This window comes from Lemur catta, chromosome 8 (assembly GCF_020740605.2).
Source record: "Lemur catta isolate mLemCat1 chromosome 8, mLemCat1.pri, whole genome shotgun sequence".
NCBI classification, from domain to species: domain Eukaryota; kingdom Metazoa; phylum Chordata; class Mammalia; order Primates; family Lemuridae; genus Lemur; species Lemur catta.
The window spans coordinates 8,806,329-8,831,961 of record NC_059135.1 but is presented as its reverse complement, the minus strand read 5'-3'; the positions used below and the strand labels follow the sequence as shown (position 1 = coordinate 8,831,961).

General features: G+C 42.4%; 1 protein-coding gene across 1 annotated transcript in view; it reads right to left on the bottom strand.

Moving 5' to 3' along the window:
- Positions 1–18,295, bottom strand: part of DNER (delta/notch like EGF repeat containing) — a 273,010-nt gene extending 254,715 nt beyond the window's left edge. Inside the window, exon 1 of the mRNA XM_045559043.1 lies at positions 17,888–18,295. Coding sequence (XP_045414999.1) covers positions 17,888–18,166 — 279 coding nt within the window. The 5' untranslated portion in view covers positions 18,167–18,295. The remainder of the gene's footprint in view (positions 1–17,887) is intronic.
- Positions 18,296–25,633: the final 7,338 nt, after the last annotated feature.

The following is a 25,633-nucleotide window of genomic DNA, read 5'->3' as shown; positions in this document are numbered from 1 at the left end:
AGGTTTTCTGTTGCTTGCAACCCAGAGAGTTCTGACTAATACATACAAAGAGGAAGAACCCTGATCTGGCCTGGTCTTCAAACCTCTCTGGCCTTCAGTTTCCTCATCTTCAGGATGATAAAATTAGATGTCACTTGATCACTAAAGTCCCTACAGGAGTGCTTAATACATTCACATTTAGACACAGTATGTCTGTGTAATAACTCAAACACATCATTGTATTTCTGGCCTATTCATATCCATTCAAACATACAGATATCACACTCATCTCAAAATCAGTACTTCTATTGGCATTTAGCTGTTGTTAACCAAATCGCTGAATCTTATGTCACAAGTGGTTATGCAAGTGCAAGTTAATGACCATTTTTAAAAACTCATTTTATTGTTAGAGGCTTTCTGTAACTTAAACTATAAAACCACACTTTTAACAAAGTTATTTCTGAACGTACTAAGCAAAAGCATTAAGCCACGCAGAAAAATTGCTTCTGAATAAATAAAGATGGTTTTGTGAGTCTATCTTAAAACAATGGCCTGCCCATCTAAGATGTCTTAGTTGCCAAAAATAAAATGATGCAATGATTATTGTTAATATTCCACCATTTCTTTTCACAGTCTTCACCTGAATGGGCTATATTTGAGAACTGTGACCAGCATCTTGTAGAAAGAATTTTTTTATGTGTTACAGGCATAAGCAGACAGTTCTGATAATATAAGAAATTTAAGAAATATATATAATATTATATATAATAGAATGCATAATTTATATATAATATTATACATATTTTAAAAATATAAGAAAGCCCTGCATTGGTAGACAGGGGATTGTAATCTCAACATACCTGCTGTGGGTGACTTGGGCAAGTCACCAAGAACCTCTGTCCATTCCAGTCTCATCATCTGTCATGGAGAGGAAATGCCTCCTCCAAAGAAATGTAAGGATTAAAACACATAATATCAGAGGAGGAACCTAGCACACAGCCATTCATATAAGTAGCTGAACATTTAACTTGAATCTGAATGTCCATAAAAACTTATATAATATTGTATGAATCCCCACCCACGCCCACCCCCCACAGGAGTGTCTTCAGTGTTTGGAATGAATGTCTGGGCTTAAATGCTTTGGTGGAGAGAGCTGGAAAGAGTCAGCGAATTCTAATCCTGTCTCTGACGTTCATCTCTTTGGCCTTCACTTTCTTCTGCCAAATTAGTGAACTGGCCACTACAATTTCCAGGATTTCTCTCAGCTCTGAATGTCTATGAAACACATTTCCATTGCAATCAGTACTCAGAAATTGCCAGTGGAAGGATGAGGTCCCTAGATTATTAACCTCGTATTGAAAAACAATGCACTGTCTCCTCCCTCTCCCAATATTCCATAAAACCAAACATTTTAGTGTCAGATTGTGAGTATTTCAGGCTTGGAAGACTCTAAGTCATGGGAATGGAGGGATGGATGATAAGCAGAGGTCCATGCTGAGCCCTTGACCTCAGGATAAAATTGTTTTATGAGCTTCTCTGGGCCTCAAACTGTCCAGAGTTGCCAGAACTATTCCCTGATGGCGATTTGTTTGTTTGTTTGTTTGTTTGGTGGTAGGGGCAGGGAGCTCTGTGCATTAGGAGCCAAACTGAACCTACAGAACACCCAGTTCTCACGCCTTGCTAAACCTCACTGCCTAAATCCCAATCCCTGGGGACATCAACAAGGTTCAGCATATAGGAAACAAGTAGCCTGGTGGTGGTTGCTAAGCAACAAGTGATCTCCAGTCCTTTAGCCCTGCTTTGGCTCATCAGCGAGTCCAGGGGGTCCCACCCCCCAGCCCACTTCAATTTCTCATTTATACTGAGCTCATTAAAAACCAGTAACATGAGTGCTCAATATCAACCCACATGAGCTAGCTCCTTAACAAACAAGTCAGCTGGGATGGTATTACAACCCACGGTTCTCCACGTGACATATTGAATGTGCCTGATGGGTGCCAGGGCCTAGGAGAAGGGCATCTGAAGGTCACCTGACCAGATACCAAAGACCTTTCTCCAGCCCTGTGCAGCCGCTTAGGATCTGGGCGGCCTTGCTTAACTTTTTACAACTTTCTGGCCTCAGTTTCCTCTTCAGTGAAATGAGGCAATTGGACCAAGGACATCTAGGGCCACTTCTTCACGGTAGCTCAAGTGCCCCCGAGAAGCTCTCTGTTTCTCCCAGAGGAGCTCAGCAGACCACAGGAATTAGCTCGGGGCATGACTCACTGGCGTGGAGGGCACTGCTGGGGGAGGGGGCTGAGTCAGAGAACAGAGCTCTTCAGTGCACAGGCTTTCCCCGGAGGGAGCCACAGGGGTCTGGGCCCTTCCATGAAGAGACCAGGGCTGGGAGGGAGCTTCTGAGACACTGTGTGCCTAGGCAAGGACCGTAGCAAGAAGACACCAGTCTGGCATGTGAGCAGAGGCTGCAAGTAACCATCCAGGGAGGATCCTGGGCCTCAGGTTGTGTAAGAAGATAACACAGATGGAAAACCATCTGGCAGTTCCTCAAAAAGGTAAATATAGAATACCATATGACCCAGCCATTCCACTCTTAAATTTATACTCCCTAATTTCAGAAGAACTGAAATCAGGGATTCAAACACACACTTGTATGGACATGTTCATAGCAGCTCTATTCACAATAGCCAGAGTGGAAACAACTCACATGTGTGTCCATCGGTAGAGGAACGTGTAAGCAAAATGTGGCATATACGTACAAGGGAATAGTACTCGGCCATAAAAAGGGGAATGAAATACTGACACATGCTACAACATGGATGAATCTCAAAAGAAGCCAGACACAAAAGGTCATAAATTATATTATTCCATTTATATGAAATCTCAACAATAAGTAAATCCACAGAGACTGAAGCAGATTTGGTGGTTGCTAGTGACAGAGAGGAGGGAGGAGGGAGGAAGGGGGAGTAACTGCTTAATGGGTACAGCGTTTTAGGGTGACAAAAATGTTTTGGAACTAGACTGTGAACATACTAAATACCACCCAATTCACTTTAAAATGGTTACTTTTATATTATGTGAATTTTACTTCAATAAATTTTTTTTAGGTAACACAGCTTCCATGGATATACCCTGGGTGGTTTATGATACAGAGAATAGGCTACATGGGATTACAAGAAACCACAGGACATTTTAGGACTCTGTACTGTCTACCTACTTCAATACAGACAACATCTGTTGATGTTCCTTTCTATGCATTAAGCGTCTTTCTAATGCACTGTGGTCAGAGCCCTAAGACTAGAATACTAGAACTCTCCAGGAAAGTATGCTGCTTTCCAGGTTTCTGGTTAGGAATATACACCAAGGAGGCAAGCAGCCCTTCATCTGGAAGACCCACAACGGAAGCAGCTCTACTAGTGAACCCTAACAGGAACAAAGTCTCCCCTTTCTGGGAAAGATGGGTCTCCGTATGAGGGAGGTGGTAAAGGATGCACATAGAGATGAGGCAAGGAGATCCACTGAGCAGTCCCTGTCATCAGCAGCTGTGTCCCCTGCTGTTCTCCATCTCCTGGACAACATTCGCGAGTCAACCACTTTTCCGAATATATGGGAGAAAGAACAAAGGAATCACAAGCATACTTACATCCTACCCGGAAAGATCTAGGTTAGGAGAAAGGCCTCTGACCTCCCCTAAATTGCCACAGCCTCTGCTTGCCTAAAAAAAAACCCCTCTTCTAAGCATATGAAACATCTGTGGGGTCTGTGGAATGCAAGGCAAGCAAGGGAAACTTTGCATTAAGCCAACTTGTGACTTTTAAAAAGGCGTCGGCATCAGTTTTTTGGCATTACATTATTAAGGTTGAACACAGTAATAACAATTTTTCTTCCTTAGGAAACAAAAAGAAGGATGACTTCCCTTTTGGTCAGTCTAGCTGCAAAATCCCCACCCTGTCCCATCCTACCCTCCCCCTGTAAAAGAAAATAATAATAATATTAAATTTACTTCTCTCTAGCTGAGTTTATTTTGGGCCTCATAGAAATGCTAATATTAGTTCTCATTTCTCTGTCTCTCCTATTATCTCTCTCATTATAAGGCTTTTCTACAGAAAAAAAAGAATTCACTTTTCCACAACCAAAAAAAGAAAAAAAAAAAAAACCAATCGCCAATTTTAAAGAGTGAAAATGAAGACAGAACACCATAAAAATCCCTGGTCAGGAGAAATAAGGTTGTTCTCAAGGGGAAAGGAGCTAGAAGCTAAAACTACAACATGGAGATTAAAGCATAAGGGAAATTTGCATTTTGCTGAATATTAGGCCAAGCCTTTTTCTACCCAAGTCTGGATAAAGAACACTTTTTGAAATCAGACCATTACACCATCAAGGACTTTTAAGAAATACTCTATTATCTAATAATGCCATTAAAATTAACTCAGCGATTTTAACAAAATAGTAAGAAACCCATGCCAATTATTAAAGGAGAAATGTGCTGAGTGGTTCTTTTTAAAAAAAATAAATAAATAATCTTGATAAAATGTTTGCACCATTCTAGCCTTGATAAAAAGTCAATACAAATTAGAAGTATTTAAACGTGATTTAGAAAATCTATGCCAACCCTTCTTAAAATAGGCATAAACTTGGGCTATATTTAATTGTATGTTCTAAAGAAATAATAGGATCAGCCCTATCAGTATAAATCTCGGCCAAAACAAAATTCTTCGAAAGCAAACTCTTGGCTCAAATCTCATAATTCTCAACATATTGTACAGTATGGTAACACTATCAAACATAAGAGCTCTAATTAAAATTTATCAACCACTCCATTGATGAGTTAGGCTAAATAAGAACCAAAAATTATAAGGTTCTAAAGAGCAAAGCAATGAGCATGAGCAAACTCAAAAGCAAAATAATAAATAAGGAAAAGATGTTTATAACACAAAGGACAAAGAGCTAATTTCCTTCATTAACAAAGGGCTATTACAAATCAATGAAAAAAAGTGCAACCCAACAGGCAAATATAAGAACAGGCAATTTATAAGAAATGTTCTCCCTCGTTCATGATTTTTAAAATGCAACGAGAACCAATGAAATACCATGTTATACCTATCAGTTAACACACACACACACACACACACACATGCACGAACATACACATACAAATGCACACACACAAAGGAAATTCGGAATACTAGTACTGATAAAATGTGGGTGAGTGGGCATTTTCATATGCTGTTAGTAAATATTAAAATTTTTCCACCCGTTTTGGATGGCAATTTGGCAATATTTATTAGAATGTGTAATATATGCACATGGATATGCCATTATACACACATGTACACACATACACACAACACATGGGTGGTCAGTGGATAGAAACAATGTGCTTCAGTAAGGACTGAATACATAAATACTCACACAATGGAATACTATTCGACCATCAAAAAGAATGGGTTTGCTCTCTATTTTAAGATATGCAAAGATGTGCAAAATACAGGGTGTCGGAAAAGTCACCATACATAGGGAAAAATGGGAAATTGTGGCTTAGTGTACCTTGATTTACAAAATATTCATTACAAAATTTTTCGTTTGTGAGGAGACTTTTGGGATACCCTGTAGTAAGGGAAAAGTTGCACAGGATGATTTAGTCTTTATATAAAATTGTTGCATGTACATATGAGTATTTATATAGGCTTCATATATGTTTATATGTACAGAGAGGAAAATGTAAAGCTACACACCAAACGTAAACACTGACTAGTGCAGAGGGATGAGATCAGCAGGAGGTGAGGGAGGTAAGACAAGGTTACCCACTGGCCTTTTTCACCACATTTCCTCACGTTTTTAATGCCTTAGCAATTTGACAGTTACACTTAAAAGGACCCATGAAGATGTAAAACTATGAGCTAATTTCGTATTTTAAATGCACGTTAGTGAAATTTGCCTTATGTAATTGTTTGGCAAGAATTTAAAGTGCCATTGACGAACCCTTCAGAAAAAAGCTGGGAATCAGAGCAGGGATTAGTCAGGCCTTTGGGGTAAGGTTGACAGATTTAGCAAACTAAAAATACAGGACTCCCAGCTAAATTTGAATTTCAGATAAATGATGTGCAATATTTGGGACATATTTATATAAAAAAAAATACTGTTCATCTGAAATTCAAATTTAACTGAGCATCCTGCATTTTTTCTGGCAACTCTACTTTGGGGCCACTTCACAGTCCCAGGCTGGCTCCTGGTACATGCTTTAGTCCAGGCCCAGAAGTCCTGGTGTATTCAACCAGCTTCTTCTGCCTCCATTCCAGTGGTTCTTTTACAGGTGGGAGACTTCTTAAAGAATCTCATGAACTTGTGAGCCATTCCCCAGGAGATTGTAATGTACAAAATTCGGCATCTCATGAGTATGTGAACATCCATATACTCTTGAAACCCATTCATAGAGCCCAGGTTAAGAATCCTAGTTCTACCTCAGTGTGAAACTAGGATTCTGTTTTTTGGAATTCTTGTCATCTCAATGTGTGCTTGGGGAAAACTGTGTTTCTCCAGCTCCCCCATCTATGCTATTTTAAAAAGTTCCAAAGGATCTAGAATAGCCAAAATAATTTGGCGGGGGCGGGGAGAGGGACAAATTTAGAGGACGCATACAACCTGATTTCAAGACTTACTATAACTACAGTATTGTCAAGACTGTGAAATTGGCAAAATTATAGACACATAAATTCAATAAAATAGAATAAAGAGTCCAGAAACAGACACACACGTAGGCCAAATGATTTTCAACAAACGTACAAAAATAATTCAGTGAAGATAGTCTTTTCAACAAATGTTCCTGGAATAATTAGATATCCATATGCAAAAAATAAACAAAAACTTCTCATAGATCACACCACATACAAGCACTATCTCAAAATAAGTCGTAAGAGGCTGGGTGTGGTGGTTCACAGCCTGTAATCCCAGCAATTTGTAGGGCCAAGGCGGGAGGATCAATTGAGGCCAGGAGTTTGAGACCAGCCTGGGCAATAGCAAGATCTCATCTCTTCAAAAAATTTAAAAATTAGCCGGGTGTGGTGGCCCATGCCTATAGTCTCAGCTACTCAGGAGGCTGAGGCAGGAGGATCACTTGAGCCCAAGAGTTCAAGGTTACAGTGAGCTATGATCATTCCACTGTACTCCAGCCTGGGCAACAGAGTAAGACTATGTTTCTTAAAAAAAAAAAAAATGGGTCATAGACCTAAATGTTAAACCTTAAACAATACATGAGCAAACATAGAAATTTTTGTGGCCTTGGTTAGGAAAAGATTTCTTAGATAGGACACAAGAAAACACAAACCATAAAAGAAAAAAAATGATAAATAAGACTTTATCAATATTTTGAAAACCTGCCCTTTGAAAGACATCATTAAGAAAATGAAGACACAGATTGGGAAAAAATATTCACAAATCACATATCAAGTAAAGGATTTGTAACCTAATGTGGAAAAAGCTCTCGCGACTCATTTGAACAGGTACTTCATCAAAACAGAGGCATGGGTGGCAAATAGCACATGAAAAGATGTTCAACATCATTAATCATTATAAAAATGCAAATTAGAACCACAATGTGATATCACTACATACTTATTAGAATAGCTAAAATCTAAATCAACGATACACCACAGACTGACAAGAATGCAAGCAACTGGAACTCTCATTTATTGCTGACAGGAATGCAACAGTACCGCTCTTCTGGAAAACAGTTTGGCAGCTTCCGATCAAGTTTAATATGCATTTGCCACGTGACCCGGCAATCCCAGTAAGTTCTGGATACTTACTCAAGATAAATGAAAATGTATATCCACTTAAAGACCTACACATGAACATTCATGGCAGCTTTATTCATAATCACCAAAAACTGGAAACAAACCAAATGTCATCAATTAGTGAAAGGATAACAACTTGTGGTGCATCCACACAATGGGATACTACTCAGCAATGACAAGAAACAAACCACTGATACATGAAACCACATGGATCAATCTCAAAAGCATTATGCGGAGGGGAAAAAACACATGTGTGGTTTTATCTATATGACATTCTTGAAAAAGCAGAACTGTATTGACAGACATCAGACCAGTGGTTGCCAGGGGCTGGGGCTGAGGACAGAGTTTACAAAGGGACATAAGAACATGCATGGGATGATTGTGGTGGTAGTTATGCAACTATTTGTCAAAACTCAGAGAACTAGGCAGGAAGATTGCTTGAGCTCAAGAGTTCAAGACCAGCCTGAGCAAGAGGGAGACCCCATCCCTACTAAAAATAGAAAAATTAGCCGGGCATGGTGGTGTGACCTGTAGTCCCAGCTACTTGGGAGGCTGAGACAGGAGGATTGCTTGAGCCCAGGACTTTGAGGTTGCTGTGAGCTGTGATGACACCACTGCACTCTACCCTGGGGAGACAGAGCGAGACTCTTGTCTCAAAGAAAAAAAAAACTCAGAGAACTGAATGCTAAGAAGAGTGAATTTTACTGTTTGTAAATTACACCTTAATAAAAAATAGTAATAAAGTAAAAAGAGCCTGGAAATCCTTTGTGTAAAGAGCCACAGAGCAAGTGAATTTGAAGTTAGAGATTTTGGGTTTCTTTTCATTCTTCCTGTATTAAATCTTTCCTTTCTGAGGTAATACACCTAGGACATATTTGGCATTTTTCCTGTTCTAATACATTCCATTTTGCTTGAAAATTAAGCGTGAGATTTTGCTCCAAACGACGTATTGCGGAAATCTGACCTGAATGGGGGTGTGGGGGGTGGGGGACCACACCGCAGCCCACTGCTACGGACTCAGTGCTCCAGGCTCCTCGTGGAAAAGAGGGACCAGATATTTCTTCTTCTCTTGTGATTACTTGCACCACAGAATGTCTTCCATAAAGGAGTTTCAATCTGCCTCCGAAAACCCAAAACTAATTACAAAGGCTCCTTTACATTAACCACAAGGACCAGGTAAGCACCAGCGTTGAAATTCTAAAGAATGTGCTTGCTTTCAGGAACTGTGAGCACAAGACAGCAACATGTTTCCCTTTCCAAGAGCCTTTCTTTTAAGTACACCAATTTCATTTCTCAAATCCTCACTCTTTTTCAAAAGCCCTATTCCTTTCCTTTCTCTTTAAGAGAGAAAAGCCTTTACATCACACCAACCCAAAATCTCCTAGAAATCTCCAGAAACTAAAACTGCTGGAACTGGAACGGCAACCGCTTCCTCTGGTGGTCCCTTTGAAAGCCATAAACCTTGGAGCAGTTGGAGGCAACAGCAGTATAATAATAGTGATAACCCTATACTTGAAGCCACAGTGCCTGGGCTCATATTCTCAATTCTGTCACCGAGCCCTATGACCCCAGGTAAGTTTCCTTAGCCACAATACGGAGAATTATATCCACTTCTATAAAAACAGCAGTTGGTGTTTATCGAGGGTCAACTCTGCCAGGGGCTTCACAAGCTACTGCTTTCATCCTTCCAACCGTCCTATCAATGAAGGAGGAAATGGGGTTTAGGAAAGGTAATAAGCCTGGAGTAACTCAGCCAAGATTCACACCACGCCCGAACCCTGTAGCGAGCATTTCTTTTCCCGACCACACACACCTCCAGGGAAGGAGACTATAACCGTGGCGTCCAGACATACTGACAGCGGCTGATGTAAAAGGGAAAGTTAAAGTCTGCCCTGGAGACTCTAGAGACTTACGCAATTTGAAGATAAGGACCCTGTTTATCCTTCTGTCTGTCAGCCCCAGGGCTTGCCCTAGAGTCTGGACCACAGACACCCATCAAGAAGGGATAGACGCTATCACATTGGGGATTAAGGTTTTTAAAAAACTGTTGTGATTAAAAAGAAGAAGGAATGGAGGGAGGAAGAAGAAAAGGCAGAGGGGGAAGGAGACTTGAGCTAAGTCAAATAAATAAAAATGGAAAAATAAACTCTTTCCATGAATATTTACAGAAGTATTTAGAGCAAGTCAGCAAACCCCTTCCTTTATCGAGGGCCGGATCATGCATATGTCCGGCTTTGCGGGCCCTGCTGTCTGCTGCAGCCTCTCTCCTCTGCAGCGTCCACAGGCAAGACTTACACGAAAGTATGTGGCCGTGCGTTCGATACAACCTTATTGTGGACACTGAAATTTGAATTTTATACAATTCTCATGCATCTCAAGATATTATTCTTTTTATTTCTTCAACTTTTAAAAATGTCAAAACCATTCTTAGCTGGGGGGAGAGAGGGAGATGTGGACTGTGCTTTACCGACCCCTGATTTAGCTCATCAGAAAAGTATTTTTAAAAGAAAGTTTTATTAGCAATACTAAAGGCCAGGGCTACTGCAAAGGATTTACGGAAAAATATTTTCACTTCCCTGAATAGAGCTGGCACCAGGGGAAATTATTAAACAGGTTACATGTCTTCATGTGCTTTGCTCCCCCTACACACGGCCCCTTCCCACATGCCCTGGACCTGCCTGCGGGGCCCAGGTCCTGGTGCTGACAACTGCGCCTTACCAAAGCCAGTCATTCAACATTTATGGAGCACCTACTGTATGCAGCCCCCACATTGGGTGCCTGTCACTGCCCTCACTCACCCTGGGACAGAGCTGCTTCAGCCGGGGGCATGGGGAGGGAGCCTGAGAAGCCCCTCCTCTTGAAGATAACTGCTCTAAGACACACATCATGATTGTTGATTGGAGACAGGTTAGTGCGTTCAAATAAAAACGATCAGTGATTCGTAACAGACTAGACCACCAGCACATGCTCGGTTCCCACTGTTCTCTCATCGTTCTTTGCACCCGCCTGGTGAGGGAGGACAGAGGAGGAACTAACAGAAGTGAATACCTTTCGTCAGGTGTCTCCTATGACCCAGATACTTGTCTAAGCCACAACAGCCTTCACAGTTGGCATCGGGACCCCATTTTTACAGATGAGAAACCGAGCCTCAGAGAAAGGAGTCACCTCCCCAAAGGCACCCAGAGCCAGGTTCTAACCCAAGTCAATGTGACTCCTGTGCATGGACGTTTGCCACTCGGTTCACTTTGAGTTGCAAAACCTGTACCATTCGAGGAGGGTGTGGGCCAGGAATTTCAGGGCTGTGAATCTGGACACCTTCGGGTTAGAGTGATCAAGGACAGCACGACTGTCCTATTTTTCTCTGCCACATCCACATGCTGGGCAGGCTGTAGGAGGAGATGACAAGAGTCTAGCTGGGGTTTCTCAACCCTAATCATACAGTAGAATCACCCAGAGAGCATTTGAAAGTTACCAGTGCCCAGGCCACACCAGGGGCCAAGTAAGTTGGAATCTGGGGGACAGGAGACAGTAGGATCCACACACTCATTTTTGTTCAAGCTCCCAGATGATTCTAACAAGTACCCAGGGTTGAGCACCAATGTAGATGAAGCAGAGCAAGGGGTAAATATAAAGAAATTCTGCCTGCAAAGCTTTGCCGTGCTGTTGGATTTTCTGTCTGGGAGGCAGGACTCTGCAATCACTGCCTCTGGGTTAAGCAGCTCTGACCACAGCTGCCTACTGAGTTGGTAAGGATATCTAAAAATACAACTCCAGCACTCAGCTTTCTGACTCAAATACCCTGCAATTCAGGCTAGGTTTTCTTTCTTGTTTGATGCTTGTGAAATGAGGGCATAAACAAAACCATTTTGGATGGTAACATGTCACATGAGAAGCTTAAGCAAAGAAGCTAAAGGCAGGAATGTGTTTTTGTCAAGTGGCCAAGCTGAGATGAATGATGTTTCCTAAGAATGCACCAAGAATGAAATGCAGAAAATAAGCAAGTCACTTTATTTTAATAACACCAAGAAAATCGACTGTTTCCTTCTTTCCTTAAAATTGTTACAAGAATTTTGACAAATTTTTTTTCTTTCATTTCGAAGGAAAACTTCAAGTCACTGAGAATTTTCTAAGAAATCATTTATTTCAGGATATAAAGAACTACACATTTATAAAAGATCTTAATACAGTTAAATTTTCACTTTTAAAATTTATGTCATAGCATAACCCATCCTAATGGAGAGAAAGATCTAAATGTGTTCATTGAAGCAAAACAACCACAGACACTGAATGAATTGGTATAATATTTTATATGGGAAAACTATGATCCTTTTCTTAGTATACCTTGTATTTGTGCAACATTTTACTCCTTTCCAAAATGTCTTAAAATTCATTCTTACATACTTCTTTACACTTATAGAAAAAACTTTACTATGCTCTCATTTGTGAGTTGTGTCATTTCTATAAAGAAAATAAGACAAGCATTATTAATCCAGTTTATAGATATGAACATTGAGATTCGGGGAGGTTCAACGATTCTCCCAGGGTCACAAAACGTTAATAAAAAAGCCAGAGAAAGAAGAAATGCCCCTTGATATCTCAGCTGATATTCGACATTTTGCACATACTACACTGAGTGTATGTGTGTGTGTGTGTGTGTGTGTGTGTATAAAAAGTGCAGTAGAAAACATTGATGTTGTTCAAAGAACTAGAATTCCTTGGGTTTTTTTATTTTATTTTATTTTATTTTTGAGACAGAGTCTCGCTCTGTTGCCCGGGCTAGAGTGCCGTGGCATCAGCCTAGCTCACAGCAACCTCAAACTCCTGGGCTTAAGCGATCCTACTGCCTCAGCCTCCCGAGTAGCTGGGACTACAGGCATGCACTACCATGCCTGGCTAATTTTATATATATATATATACATATATATTTTTAGTTGTCCAGATAATTTCTTTTTATTTTTAGTAGAGACGGGGTCTTGCTCTTGCTCAGGCTGGTCTCGAACTCCGGAGCTCAAGGGATCCTCCTGCCTTGGCCTCCTAAAGTGCTAGGATTACAGGCGTGAGCCACCTCGTTCAGCCTAGAATTCTTTGTTGTTGTTAGCAAAGCTCAATAAAAAAAAAAAATGGGTTCATTTGAAGCAGAACCATTGTTTTAAGTGAGCATGTTTAATCGGAAGAGAAAATTACAGAATTAGATGAATGAGGAAAATTAACTTCCATAAAAAGCAACTACACAGCCCTGTTTTTCCTCCAAGTGCAGAAATTGATGCATTTTTATTATAATCCCAAAGGATAAGATCCTTAGGGAATGTGTAATGAAAAAATAAACAGATATTTGACTGCTTGAATATTAGGTAAAGAATTATTTCATTAAAATAAAATAGGTTTTACAAAGTAATACAAATTTAAATAATCCCTACTTTTGATGGGTAGCCCAATAGAAGGAAGGAGTTTCTGTATCACTCACCAGAAAAGAAAAACTGGCCCAGCAGCTGCCACCTCTGATACCTGCCCACTTCCCCAAATGAACCAGAAAAGTCAAGAGAAGCCTTAATTTTTAAAAAGTTGAAGTTTTTTCTAACCTCTCAGAAATATATACATTTCTTTCTTTCTTTTCTTTTATAGATAGGGTCTCACTCTGCTGCTGTTGCCCAGGCTGGAGTGCAGTGGTGTCATCATAGCTCACTGCAATCTCAAACTCCTGGGCTCAAGTGATCTCCCCCCCTCAGCCTCCCCAGTAGCTGGGACTACAGGTGTGAGCCACCATGCCTGGCTAATTTTTTAATTTTTTGTAGAGATGGGGTCTTGCTTGTTGCCCAGGCTGGTCTCGAACTCCTGGCTTCAAGTAATCTCTCACCTCAGCCTTCAACGTGCTGAGATTATAGCCATGAACCACTGTACCCAGCCTAGAAATATTCATATTTCTTTTATTTAGTATCCATTTGCTTATTATCATGGTAAAAATAACTATAGGTATGACCCAGAATTCTAACTCTAAGGTAAATGGTCCTGCTTGGCATGTGGCTGGATGGGAATCTACTGAGTCTTTGTCACCCCTGTGCCTTTTTACTCCAGCTTAGCACAGTCAAACAAGCTCAGGGTTTTAGAGCAAGACCGGACTCAAAAATCACTTCAGCTCTTTTTACTGATAAGACTCAAAGAGTTTATAGGTTTTCCTCAAGGCCACACAAGTAAATACGACAGGTCCAGCGCTTTCATTTAAACACCTTTTAGACTCCATAACCCTGCATCAAGCCAGCCTGCCTGGTCCAAATTCCAGCTCTAACACTTGCTAACAGTGTGACATAAGGACCGTCACTTAACTTTTCTGCACATTACCTATAAAATGGGGGTGACACTGCAAGGATCAGCAAATTATATCTGCAAAGCCCTTGAACAGTGCTGGCACACATCAAGTGCTAAAGAAGAGGGTCAGCTACCACCATCATCATTATTACATCTCTACAAACTAGATTTCCATATACAGTTTTGGAATCAGCTGAATTTCTCATGATTTAAGATGTTCAAGTGTGGTAGAGGACTTAGAAAAGATGTATTTTAAGTGTTACGTGATTTTTCAGGACAGTATCAAAATGTGACCTTGGATTAGTCAATCAAAATGAGCTTCAGTTTCTGTTTGGCAAAAGGAGCTGATGATACTTGTGCTATCTGCCTCATACAGTTAAAGTAATGAGTATATGAAATGTGTCCAGAAAGTTAAAAAAGAAAGAAAGAAAGGGAAGAGATGATCTTTTGTGGTGGGTTTTTTTTTTTTTTTTCTGCTCCCATAGAAAATGAGAGTCTCAAGTCTTCCTGTAATACAAAATCATGAAGGCCACAGATGCTCAGTGACTTACAGCACTTAATTAATGTAATCTTCCCCCAAGCCTTATTGTGGAAATCCCACAGAGAGAGGATGGACACCCACCCAAAATCTGGCTTGGATGTCTAGACTGAAAATCACATACGCACACACCTCTGAGAAGGTATGAAGAGATTTACTGCTGACATCATGAGGCTTTCTGGGGAGAGCAGGCAGCTCCCTGTTCAAAGGGCTTGAGAAAGCAGGGAAAAGAGACTGGCTTGAGAGTGGGGGTGGGGCCTGTAGGGGGAAGGGCTGGTGCAGCACAATAGGGGTTTGCAAGGCTAATGAACCTCCCACTGGGGAGCACCTGGGCCTTCTTACAAGTTTGCCTAGAGAGGGAGGAAAAGAGAAAGAGGGAGAGGAGAAGCTTAAAAGCTTTCAGCAGTCAAACACCAAAAAATGGACTTGGTCTCTTCATGGCAACTTCTGTGGGGTAGATCCCATCCTTGAAAATGAGGAAACTGAGACCCAATCAGCTTAGATCACCTGTCACAGCACGTTTAACTGGAGCAGCTTCAAACCCACATGACCTACAATTCCCAGATCCTGTGAGTTCCTGTCACTCAGGTGACAGAAGAAGCACTGCCTGGACCCCACCGGCTGACCTAATGTCAATCACCCAATGACAGAAAAGCTAAAAACAGCCTTAATCCATTTTTATCCCAATTGGTAGTTTACGGTTTTCTTAAATTTCTCCACATACAAAAAAAAAAAAAGAAACTTCAGGGTTAGGTTCTAATGTTACCATTGCTAACATTATTGTCATTATAGGGAGAAAGATGACACTCTTTGTATAAAAGATCCTCTTCCCATACAGGTAAAATTCCATTTCCAATGTATCCAGTGAGCATGAGGTTCTATTTCAGCAACCACACAGTCTGCAATGGCTGACATCCATTTCCCTTATCTGTAATTGGGCATGTGTAGTGTCTTCTCTCTCTCTCTCTGTTTAACTTCTCTACTGAGATTACCTTTTTTGTGGTGGTGTCTTTTGTTTTGTTTTCTGTTCCCATAAAAAATGAGAGTCTCGAGTCTTACCACAAAATCATGAAAGATTAAATTAAAATCATCAGGAATCAATTTTTTATGGGTTATAAGGCTCTGAATCATCTCAGTAAGTTCTTCTGGGTAACCAAGTCTGATCGGGTTCCCAATCTGCTAGTCTTTCCTATTAGAATTACAGTTGCTTCAGCTCTCTCTTCAACTGGGAACTCAGAGCACCTGGTATTGGTTTTCCTCAGGTGGGCAGCGTTCACGCAGCTAAGCCTGCCTCAAATGAGAGCTATACAGGAAACCCAAATCTGTTTTGAGCCAGTTGGTTCTGCAATATTTATGTATTAGTTCATGACTCTTCTGAATGAATTAAATTGTATATCAAATCACCACTCAGAACTAATCACAATATTTATGCTCCTCTGTAAGTCATCTTTAGGGAGCACTAAAGAGCTGTCTCTCTTTCTTATATTTTTAGAATCACCAAAAAAAATCTCAGAGTTGTGTTAAATTCCCAATGTCCAGTCTTCCTTCTCATTTAAACTGATGTGCACGAACCTACCTTCTCCCGTTCATTCCCACGACACCTTGGGTCCAAACCAACTATTTCTTTGAAGGATAAAATTCAGACATGTAAATAAAACAGCAGTATGATAGAAGCATTCAGGCAACTCATTTCTTCAGGAAAAGCTGTATAAATCATTGATCAACAGGGAAAATTAGTATGAGTCCATTCTCTCGCTTTGAATTTGCAATTCTTTTCATTTTTGCAAAAGCAAGATTTTGTTCTTATGGTTAGAATGGCTCCAACAGGCATTTCCCAAGGAACTGTCATGCCCCAAACCTACTCCTGATGCTGGTTGGTATCACACATACTCATCATCATCATCATCATCATCATCTCCCTTGAGGGAATTAAAGCTTATTGATGCCAGTTAACAAAGAAGAGCACAACATTGAATGGATAGATTCAGGTTGATAATTTGCTTTTAGAAAAAAAAGATTCTAGGCAAATAGCAAAAATTGTGGCTGTCAAGGTCAAGCTTCTCAATCCCATTTACCTCAATAAAAAAATAAAAACCTACCATATCAAAACGGTAGCCTTTTTCCCCCCACTGAAAGAATCTATTTGAGCATTCTCAAAGTAACTCTTCAATATTGTATCAAATTTATATGAAACAAACTCCTCCACCTAAATGTAAAAAAGAAAGCACTGGATCCCATATATGTTCCACATTCACGTGGTTTAATTTACTCATTTCAGATAAATTCGTTATTCACTCCTACGCTGCAATAGAGACTTGGCGTTTTCTACCTGTCCACACAATGCTACCAAATCGCCTACTGAAAATGTTGATGTTAATAGGTTTCACCCAGCTTTAACGTACTTGTGAAAGCTCCATTTATTATTTTCTGCCAAATTCTTTTGGAAACCCCACATTCACGTGCGGCTGTTGGCCATGTCCCGTCCCTCACACAGACCCACGTTTCCTGGAGGCTTCCCAGTGCCCTGGTCACGCCCTGGCCACCAGCCCCAAGCGTGCGCCTGGAGGAGCGTCCAGCAGGAAGGCGACACTGCAGGCCCCACGAGCAAGGCCCCCTTGAATGCCTTCAACTGTTCCAACAGCCCCTCCTAAGCTTAGAAAGGGCTGGTCACAGGCCGAGGGGAGGCAGCTGCCCTCTGCGCCTCTGGCTGCCTTGACAGAGCCCTCAAGGGTGGAGGAAGGAAAGTGCCGGGCAGCAGGCACGGAGCCCACCGCCACTTGCCTCCCACACCGCGCACCCTCGACACACGAAAGGTCCGGCGGGACAGGGAGCAAGGCCACCGGGACATTGAACACCTCGCCAAGGACGCTTGGGGCGGGCTCCTCCGTGCTGCCAAGGCGGGCACCGAGACCGCGCTCTAGCGGAGCTGGCTCGGCTCGGCCCGGCCCGGGCCGGGAGGGGCGCGCCGCTAGGTGGCCAACGGTAGCGCCGGGAATGCCAAGCCCTGGAGCGACACGCCCCGAGAGCCCCGGCTGGCACGGCCGGGAACCATTAACATCACCTATTAACCTATTAACATCACCAAGGGAGGCAGGGGACCAGCACCTGCACGGTCGGCCCGGGCGGCCAGGAGGCTGGAACCACTCCCTTCCCGAAGTAGGAGAAGCTAGTCTCAGACGTGCTAGAACCCAATGTCTGGCAGCAACAGCAGGGCGGGCGGAAAGAGGGTACGAGTCCTCGGCCAGCGCCCTGCACCGCGCCCACCGCTTCCACTCACCTCGCAGTTGTCGCCGGAGACCCCGGCGGGGCAGGTGCAGCTGTAGTCGGGCTCGCCGGCGAGGGCTGGGTGCTCCGGGCCGGACGCGGGGCGCGGGGTGCACACGCCCCCGTTCCGGCAGGGCTGCGCGGCGCACGGCCCGGGCGCGGGCAGGGCAGCGGCGGGCACCGGGCTGGCCAGGCAGCCGCTGCGGGGCCCGGAGCAGAGCAGCAGCAGCAGCAGCAGAGCCAGCGCGAGCAGCAGCTGCGCACCGGACGCCTGGGCGCGGCGGGGCGGCATGGCCGGCAGGGAGGGCGCGGGAGCTGGAGCCGGGGCAGGGACGCGGCAGCGGCGGTGGCGGCGGTGTCGGCGGTAGCGGCGGCGGTGGCGGCTGGGGCTTCTCGGCGGGGCCGGGAGCCTCCTGCAGCTGCGGGATCCGCGGTTCCCCGGGCAACGGCGGGCGGGGCCTGCGGGGGCGGGGCCGAGGGGCGGGGCCCACGGAGGGGGGGCGCAGGCGGGCGGGGCCGGGAGGAAGCGCGGTGGGAGCCCTTCCCCTGCGGGGAGTTGGGCGGGAGTTGCAGGGAGGCGGCCCGGGGCCCCCAGCCCTGAAGCGTGGGGCCGGGGCGGCGGCTGCGTCCAGAGAAGCCCGAGGGGCAGCGGTGGTGCGCGGGCCTGGGACGACGGCGGGCGACGCTCGGACAGCGGGTGCGCCCCCCGCGGGCCGGGCGAGGGCAGACGGGCGAGGAAGGGAGGGGCGGTGGCCGCGGCGGGCAGCTCCACCCGCGGCCTCTTGGCGCAGAATCTGCGAGACGGCAGCGGGGACCCGCCTTACCTCGTCCGCGGGGCTGCCCGCGCCTCCCCCGACCCTGCCCGCCCCTCGCCCGACTCTGCCCCGCACACACTCGCCCGCGCCGCTCCGGCCCGACGCTCGCCGAGCAGCCGGGCCTGCTGGACAGTGACCTTGCGTGTGCGCGACCGGCCCCCGGGCCCTTGTCCTTGGTGCTGACCGAGCAGCCTCCCTGCTCGCCAGCGCTTGCTGAGCGCTCGGATGGGTGACCGTGGCGCGAGGGTGGGAAGAGGCCTCGGGATCGGGGTTCCAACCCTAACTAACGTCGAACCGCAGAGGAAACTGAGGCCCAGATAAGCTGGACTGGAACCCAGTGGGTCAATTGACTCCCAGCCCAGAACGCTAAACTCCTGAAAGAACAGTTCCGAAGCGCGAGCGCGCAGAGGCCCTGCCAGCGAAGGATTTACTACGGGGCTCGGGATAAAGGAGCCCTCACTGTGACCTACTTCGGGGGGCGGGGGGCTCTCGCGAACGTCCTGGCTAGGCTGGTCTGACCAAGGAGGTCAAGCCCACTGAGCAAAACGCGGCCTGCCTTGTCTCCCCCACCTGACCTTTCACACCTTCTGCTTTGCACGGGCTCCCAGGTACTTGTTTACCTTCCTTTGAAGGTGACCAAATGAAAAAACAAAAAGTGACTCCCGTGAATTGACAGTCTGGGCAAATTTTTCAGAGAACACAAAAATAGTTTTGTAATAGCTGGGCTTTTTGTACAAAGTACTCCACATGAACTCATCGTGCTCGTAGGTGCCAGGGGCCGCCAAGAGTCCTCCAGGGGAAACAGGAGATAAACTGCAAGGCCTCTCTCCTGTTGAGACACAGAAGCAAGTGCCACACGTTTGTGCTTTAGGAGACGCCTAAAATTCATGTGGCCATTGCAGGAAATCACTGAACCCCAAACACATCTGCTTGCAGCAGAAGAACTTCTACCTCCAAGTGGATCACAACAGTTACTACAGTTTCCCTCACACCTGCCGTCTTTTATCTAAGATCTCCTCTTTTTAAAAAAAATCCTAATTTTGTGCCACGCCAGCACCCTCTGCTGGTTCTAACCTCATCATTCAGGTGGTTCTTCCACCTTCTGTGCCCCTGGAATATACATTCTTTCCTAAAACTACTCCCACCTTAAATCCTGGATTAACGGAAAGTGCTGCCCTCTCCCCTCTATCAAGACACATGCACACATGAAGCAAAATGAAGGGTGAAGAAAGGTGACGAGATCATTAAAATCTCATTTCACTTTACTTATTTTTGCCTAAGCAGCCGCTTTGTGTGTACATTTCCTATCACTTTGAAATATGGGAGAATTAATAGGGGTTTCATTTTCTGGATGCTGATTACTGAATTTTTCAGATGTTCTTTTTAAAAAATATTCTGTCTTTAATTTCTAAAAGGCATATTATGGCAGAGACAATACAAGACCCTTTCATTTTTCTCCAGGCTAAAAAGGAAGACTAAATCTTCCAGCACCCTTGCTTATTTGTCAAACAATATGATTAGTTCTGGACAGTAGAACATGGACTTGTATGCCCTAGCCCCAAACCATCCACACACTAAGCACCATGTAAGTGTTAACTATTATTACTATTATCTAATAATATTGGTTCTCTGTTTAACTGAAAGCTGAAAATTCAATTATCCAGGCCTTTGGTTCATATTATTCCAAACTTACAGAACATCAAATCTTCATCCTGACCCATCTCACTTCCTTTTCTGATAGAAACCTTATATTGATAAGTCAAGGGCAAAATATACAAATAATGTGTCTTGATTTCAGCAAGAAATGTGATAGAATTTCTCATGATTACTTTATGGAGAAAGTGGGAATACATATAAAGAAAGTTCAATTAATTGGACTTGAAACTATTTAACAGGCATAGTCTGAACATCCTGGTCAGTGGGTCACTACCACTAGAGGAAATTTTCAGGGAAATGCCATAGAGTCTCAAAAGTTTGGCAGCTAATAAAATTCACACCAGAATCAAGATGTAAATTTATCTCAACCAGTAAAAATGCTAAGATAAAATAAACAAAATGGAACATGAGGTGAATGATAGTATATTTGGCCTTACTGCTATTTGCCAATATTTCTACCACTCCTTCTTCCAGAAATTTCTTTGTAGGACTGTACTTTCCTGCCTCCCTTGACATTAGATGTAGTCATATGACTTGCCTTGGCCAGTGAAATGTATGGGGAAACAGTGTGCACCACTTCCAGGTGGAAATGTTAATATCCAGTGCATGACTCACTGTGTTTTCTTCCCCTTACCATGATCACCAGCAAGATTCCAAGAGGTGGAATGAAGCCTTCTCCAGCCTGGATCTCTGTGGGAGGACAATGCAGGGAAGCAATGTGGAACTGCAATGGGCGTATGGTGTGAGTAAGAAATAACCCAAGTAGTTCTAAGCCACTGAGTCCCAGCAATGTTAAATAACTCAAGGTTACACATTAGTAAGTGGCAGGGCAGGACTGATTGTTCCCAATGAGCCATGCATCATAACTAGCTATCTCCGGTGTGCTATTCTGCCAGACAGAAGGCTGGATTCCATCAGGTTTCTGGATTTGAAGGAATACAAAAATTTCAGAAAAATTTGAGGGACTCATTTCTTTCATAGATCTACTTCAGAGTTAACAACTCAATTGCATGATGGCCATAGGATATCATAAAAATCTTACAAATCAATGCAAATACAATTGTCTTTTTTTTTTTTTTTTTGCATTTTGTCACAAATGGGAAAAAAAATGACTTCCCAGGCCAGCAGCACAGGTTCATGGGCAGGCATTTGGGAACCACTGGCCACAACGAGAGCAACACTCCTCTTGTGATGAGGTTTTCACACTCTGTGACCACCACAGCATCCTGGGATAATGCCAGCCTGGATGTACAGTATGATAATTCACAGACTTAAAAACTTATATTTAGAAGAAACTGCAAAGGTTACCTAGTATGATCTCTCAGGATTTGAACTAAGATTAGTATGGGACACTTACATGGGATGATAAGTCACCTTCTGCTTACCTGAAGTACCACAGATATTAATGTATGCATCTATCAATGATTTACCATCCACCTTCTCCCCTAAAACAGCTGAGTTTTCTGTAGCCTTTGGCAAGATGGTCTCTATAATTCTTTCACCTACAAGTGGCTTATAGACAGTGACATCATTCCTGCTGCCTCTTAACACATTTGGTTAACCTTTAAGGATACAAAGGAACACCCCTGCCCCCACAGAGGGTGGGCATGGATGCTGGATTGAAGCTAGAGTTGGCTTGAAAGAAAAGTCAGCCGCACACAAAGAGAATAGTCACATTGGCCTGTGACTTTTCTGCCATGGACAACGGCACCAAACAGCCTACTCTGGCCAGAAGAGTTCTGTCGGGACCCATGATGGCACTGGGCAAGTTACTCTTCTCTTTGACCTTCAGATGCCATGTATCTGTGTATCATGTAAGGTAGAGATAGAATCCCTACTTTATAGAGCTCTTAGGAGAACTAAATGAGTGACAGTGATAATGCAGAGGATTTACAGTGTACCAGACATAAATATGACTACATTTTTTTACATATTATCTCATTTAATCCTAATGCACCATGAGGGAGAAACTGCAACTTGTGCCCAATTAAAAGACAAAATGGAGGTGAAATGAGGTGAAGTAAAAGGTCTAAAGTTACCCAGTTTGAAAGTGGTGTGGCCAAGACTCAAACATAGGGAGAAGCCTGGCTGAGGAGCTGTGGTCTGACTCTCTACTCTACCTGCTCCGTGAATCTCCTGCAGTGCAGAGTCTGATACTTAGTAGATACCGCACACGAGCTATACATAGAGATAGAGATAGATTTATACACATATGTGTGATGTGTGTCATACGTGTGATGCATGAGCCATATATGTGATGTACGTATCATATAGATGTACATATGCATATATGGTATGACTGCACAGTGCCTGCTGGGTTTTGGTTTATTTGGAGGGAGGGTGCTTGAGGGTTTTAGTTTGTTTGCTCATCTGCTTTCTTTGTAAGGTAACTACTACTCCTCACTGACAGAATTATAGGATGTGAAAATGGGACACCACTCTCTAAAGATCTTAACTGAGAGGAAGACAAAGCATTGAGGAAACTAAAAACTACCGCAGGCTGGGCAGCAGTAGAACCGCAATGCGACCTCAAGCCTCCAAACTACCAGTTTGTGCTCTTTCCACTTTCCCATAGTACATTTTCTTCACTTTCAATATTTCCTACATAACAGTCAACCGACCCAAAGGTAGGGTAAAAATATAAATACTAAATGCATGGGAGTTTTAAATGTCTTTGAAGAATCATCAGGAGGAATTAATATGATTTGCATACATTACAGCCACAAGCACCAGAATGATTATCTTGTTCCTTTAGTTAATAGTATCCTTGTTACAGTGATTTAAGTGTTAGCATATATATTCAGATTACTGTATTCTGAATTATCATTGAACAATTCCTAAATGCTGTTTGAGAAAGATTCACATTTACTTTCTACCCCCTAGTCTTGCTCTGATTTGAATTAAACCATTGTTCTAACAGCTGTTTAAAATAGTTTTAATTTCTTTTACATTACCACTCTAATGTTGATTTGATCTAGGGTAGGTTTAAATAAGAAGTCTTGAATAAAAAGACAGCAAGGAAGCAATATCTTCCCTACATAAATATTTCATAAAGCACTTGAACTACCTCCAAATGGAAATCAGATCTTTTTGCATAGATTCCTGAGAACACAAAAATTATTTTAAACTCAGTAACTTTTTAATTCCAACATTTTGTTACTATGAGAAATGTACTATACTGGAATATATGAGTCTTTTCAAGGAGGAATCCACGTAACTGAGCTGCAAATAAGGAGATTCAATTTAAGGCCTCTCCTTTGCACCTGAATTTACTCTGGGACCTTGAAATAGAGAAATGTGAAATACCTTCAGCCTTTGGATCTCCCAGTGACAATAGTTCATGTTTTTATTTCCATAGGAAGGTATTTCCATTAATTGCTTAAACAAATTAGGGATTTATTCTCCCACATAGAAGAAGTCTTGATGTTGTTGGTCTAGGACTGATAAGAGTTTTCATGAACCACACAATTATCAGTGGAGAAGCTTCCTGCCTGTACTACAAAAAAATTTGAAATATCCAACCTATGTTATCACCAACTCTGCCTATGGTGGGACATCTATGGTTTTCTCCACCTAGTATCTCTCTGTTTTAGGTAAGTGGGCCCAAATTTTGCTTTGGGGAACCAACCTCATCAAACTCTCAGCCCACTTGCTTCACATGGAACTGACACCACTGCCAGATCTGGGAGTGTCCACGTAACCAAGAGCTGCACCTTCCCCTGGTGACAGAGACTGGCTCAGAGATGGATGTGTGACCCCAGTCATGTTCATGTTGTGTTTATAAAATACACACACCATTGACACCAAAATTCAACAAAGCTAACAGACACATATAAAAAAATCGATGCAAATATCTTGTAAAAACTAGCAAAATATTACAGCAGATTATTTAAAAAATTATACATGATGACCAACTAGAATTTATTCCCAGAATAAAAGCATGATTAAGTATCAGAAAATCTGCCTATATTAATAGATTTAAGAAGAAAAATCCTATGGCCTTCTTTATAAATGCTGAAGAGGCATTTGATAAAATTCAAAACACATTCTTGATAAATACTCAATAAAATGAAAAAAGTTAGGCACTTTCTTATCATAATACAACACAGCTATCTCAGCTCAAAAGTCGGCATCATGTTTAATGAAGGGATATGAGAACAAATCTCACTAAAGCTGAAAATAAGATTATACCAAGATCATTATCATTGAGGCATTTACCCGAACAAGTACTCAAAAGGAAACTTACAGATATTTAATTGGAGAGGAAGTTATTAGTATACTCAGACTATGATTTCATACCTGAAGAACTCAATTAAAATTATGTTACGAACAATAAGAGAATTCCATAAGATATCAAAATAAATATACAGAATTAAATACCTTCATATATACAAACAGTTAATTTATGTGGGAGTGCAGGAATCTCGTTTACATTAAGAACAAAAAAGAAAAAACTAGTGATAAACATAGCAAGAATGTGAAATACCTATTGAAGAAAATTTTAAAAGATTATCAAAGGACACAAAATAAACTTGAACATATATAAAGACATATCTAGCCATTACTAATTCCCACTGTCTATAAAAAATATATAAAGGCATATCATGAACTTGAAAATGAAGACTTAACATAATAAAATATAAATGCCCTTAAGCTAACCTATAAATTCAACATGATAAATAAAATCACCAATGGGGTTTAGTAGGGAGAGTATAGAATCAGACAAGCTGATTCTAAAATTCACATGAAAAATAAGCAACCTAGGAGAGCCAGGAAACTCGTGAACAAGAAAGCAATGAGATGGGATTAACCAATATTAAAATATCGTATAAAACTACAATAATTAAAATTGTGTGATACATTAAATAAACAAATTTATAGGACAGACTAGGGAGTCCAGAGATAGAACTAAATATTTGTCAGACTATGCTGGCTGGATTGCTGAATAAGTTGTATTGAGATAAGTGAGTCACCACATGGAAAAACAGTATTGAATCCATATCTCACAACCATACCTCCATAAACTCCAAATGGATCAAAGATTTAAATGTAACCCCAAAAATGAAGCCATAGCAATATAAGAAGCCAAGGCAAAGCATTTTTATAATCTGGGAGTATGACACATATCCAGAAGTCATTTTTAAAAGAGATCAAAATATTTGTCAACATAAAATTACAAAATTTCATGTGGCAAAAATCACCATATGCAATGTGAAAACACTAGGAAAAAAAATTTGCAACTTTTATCAAAATCAAAGGGCTACTTTTCCTACTATAGAGATAACATC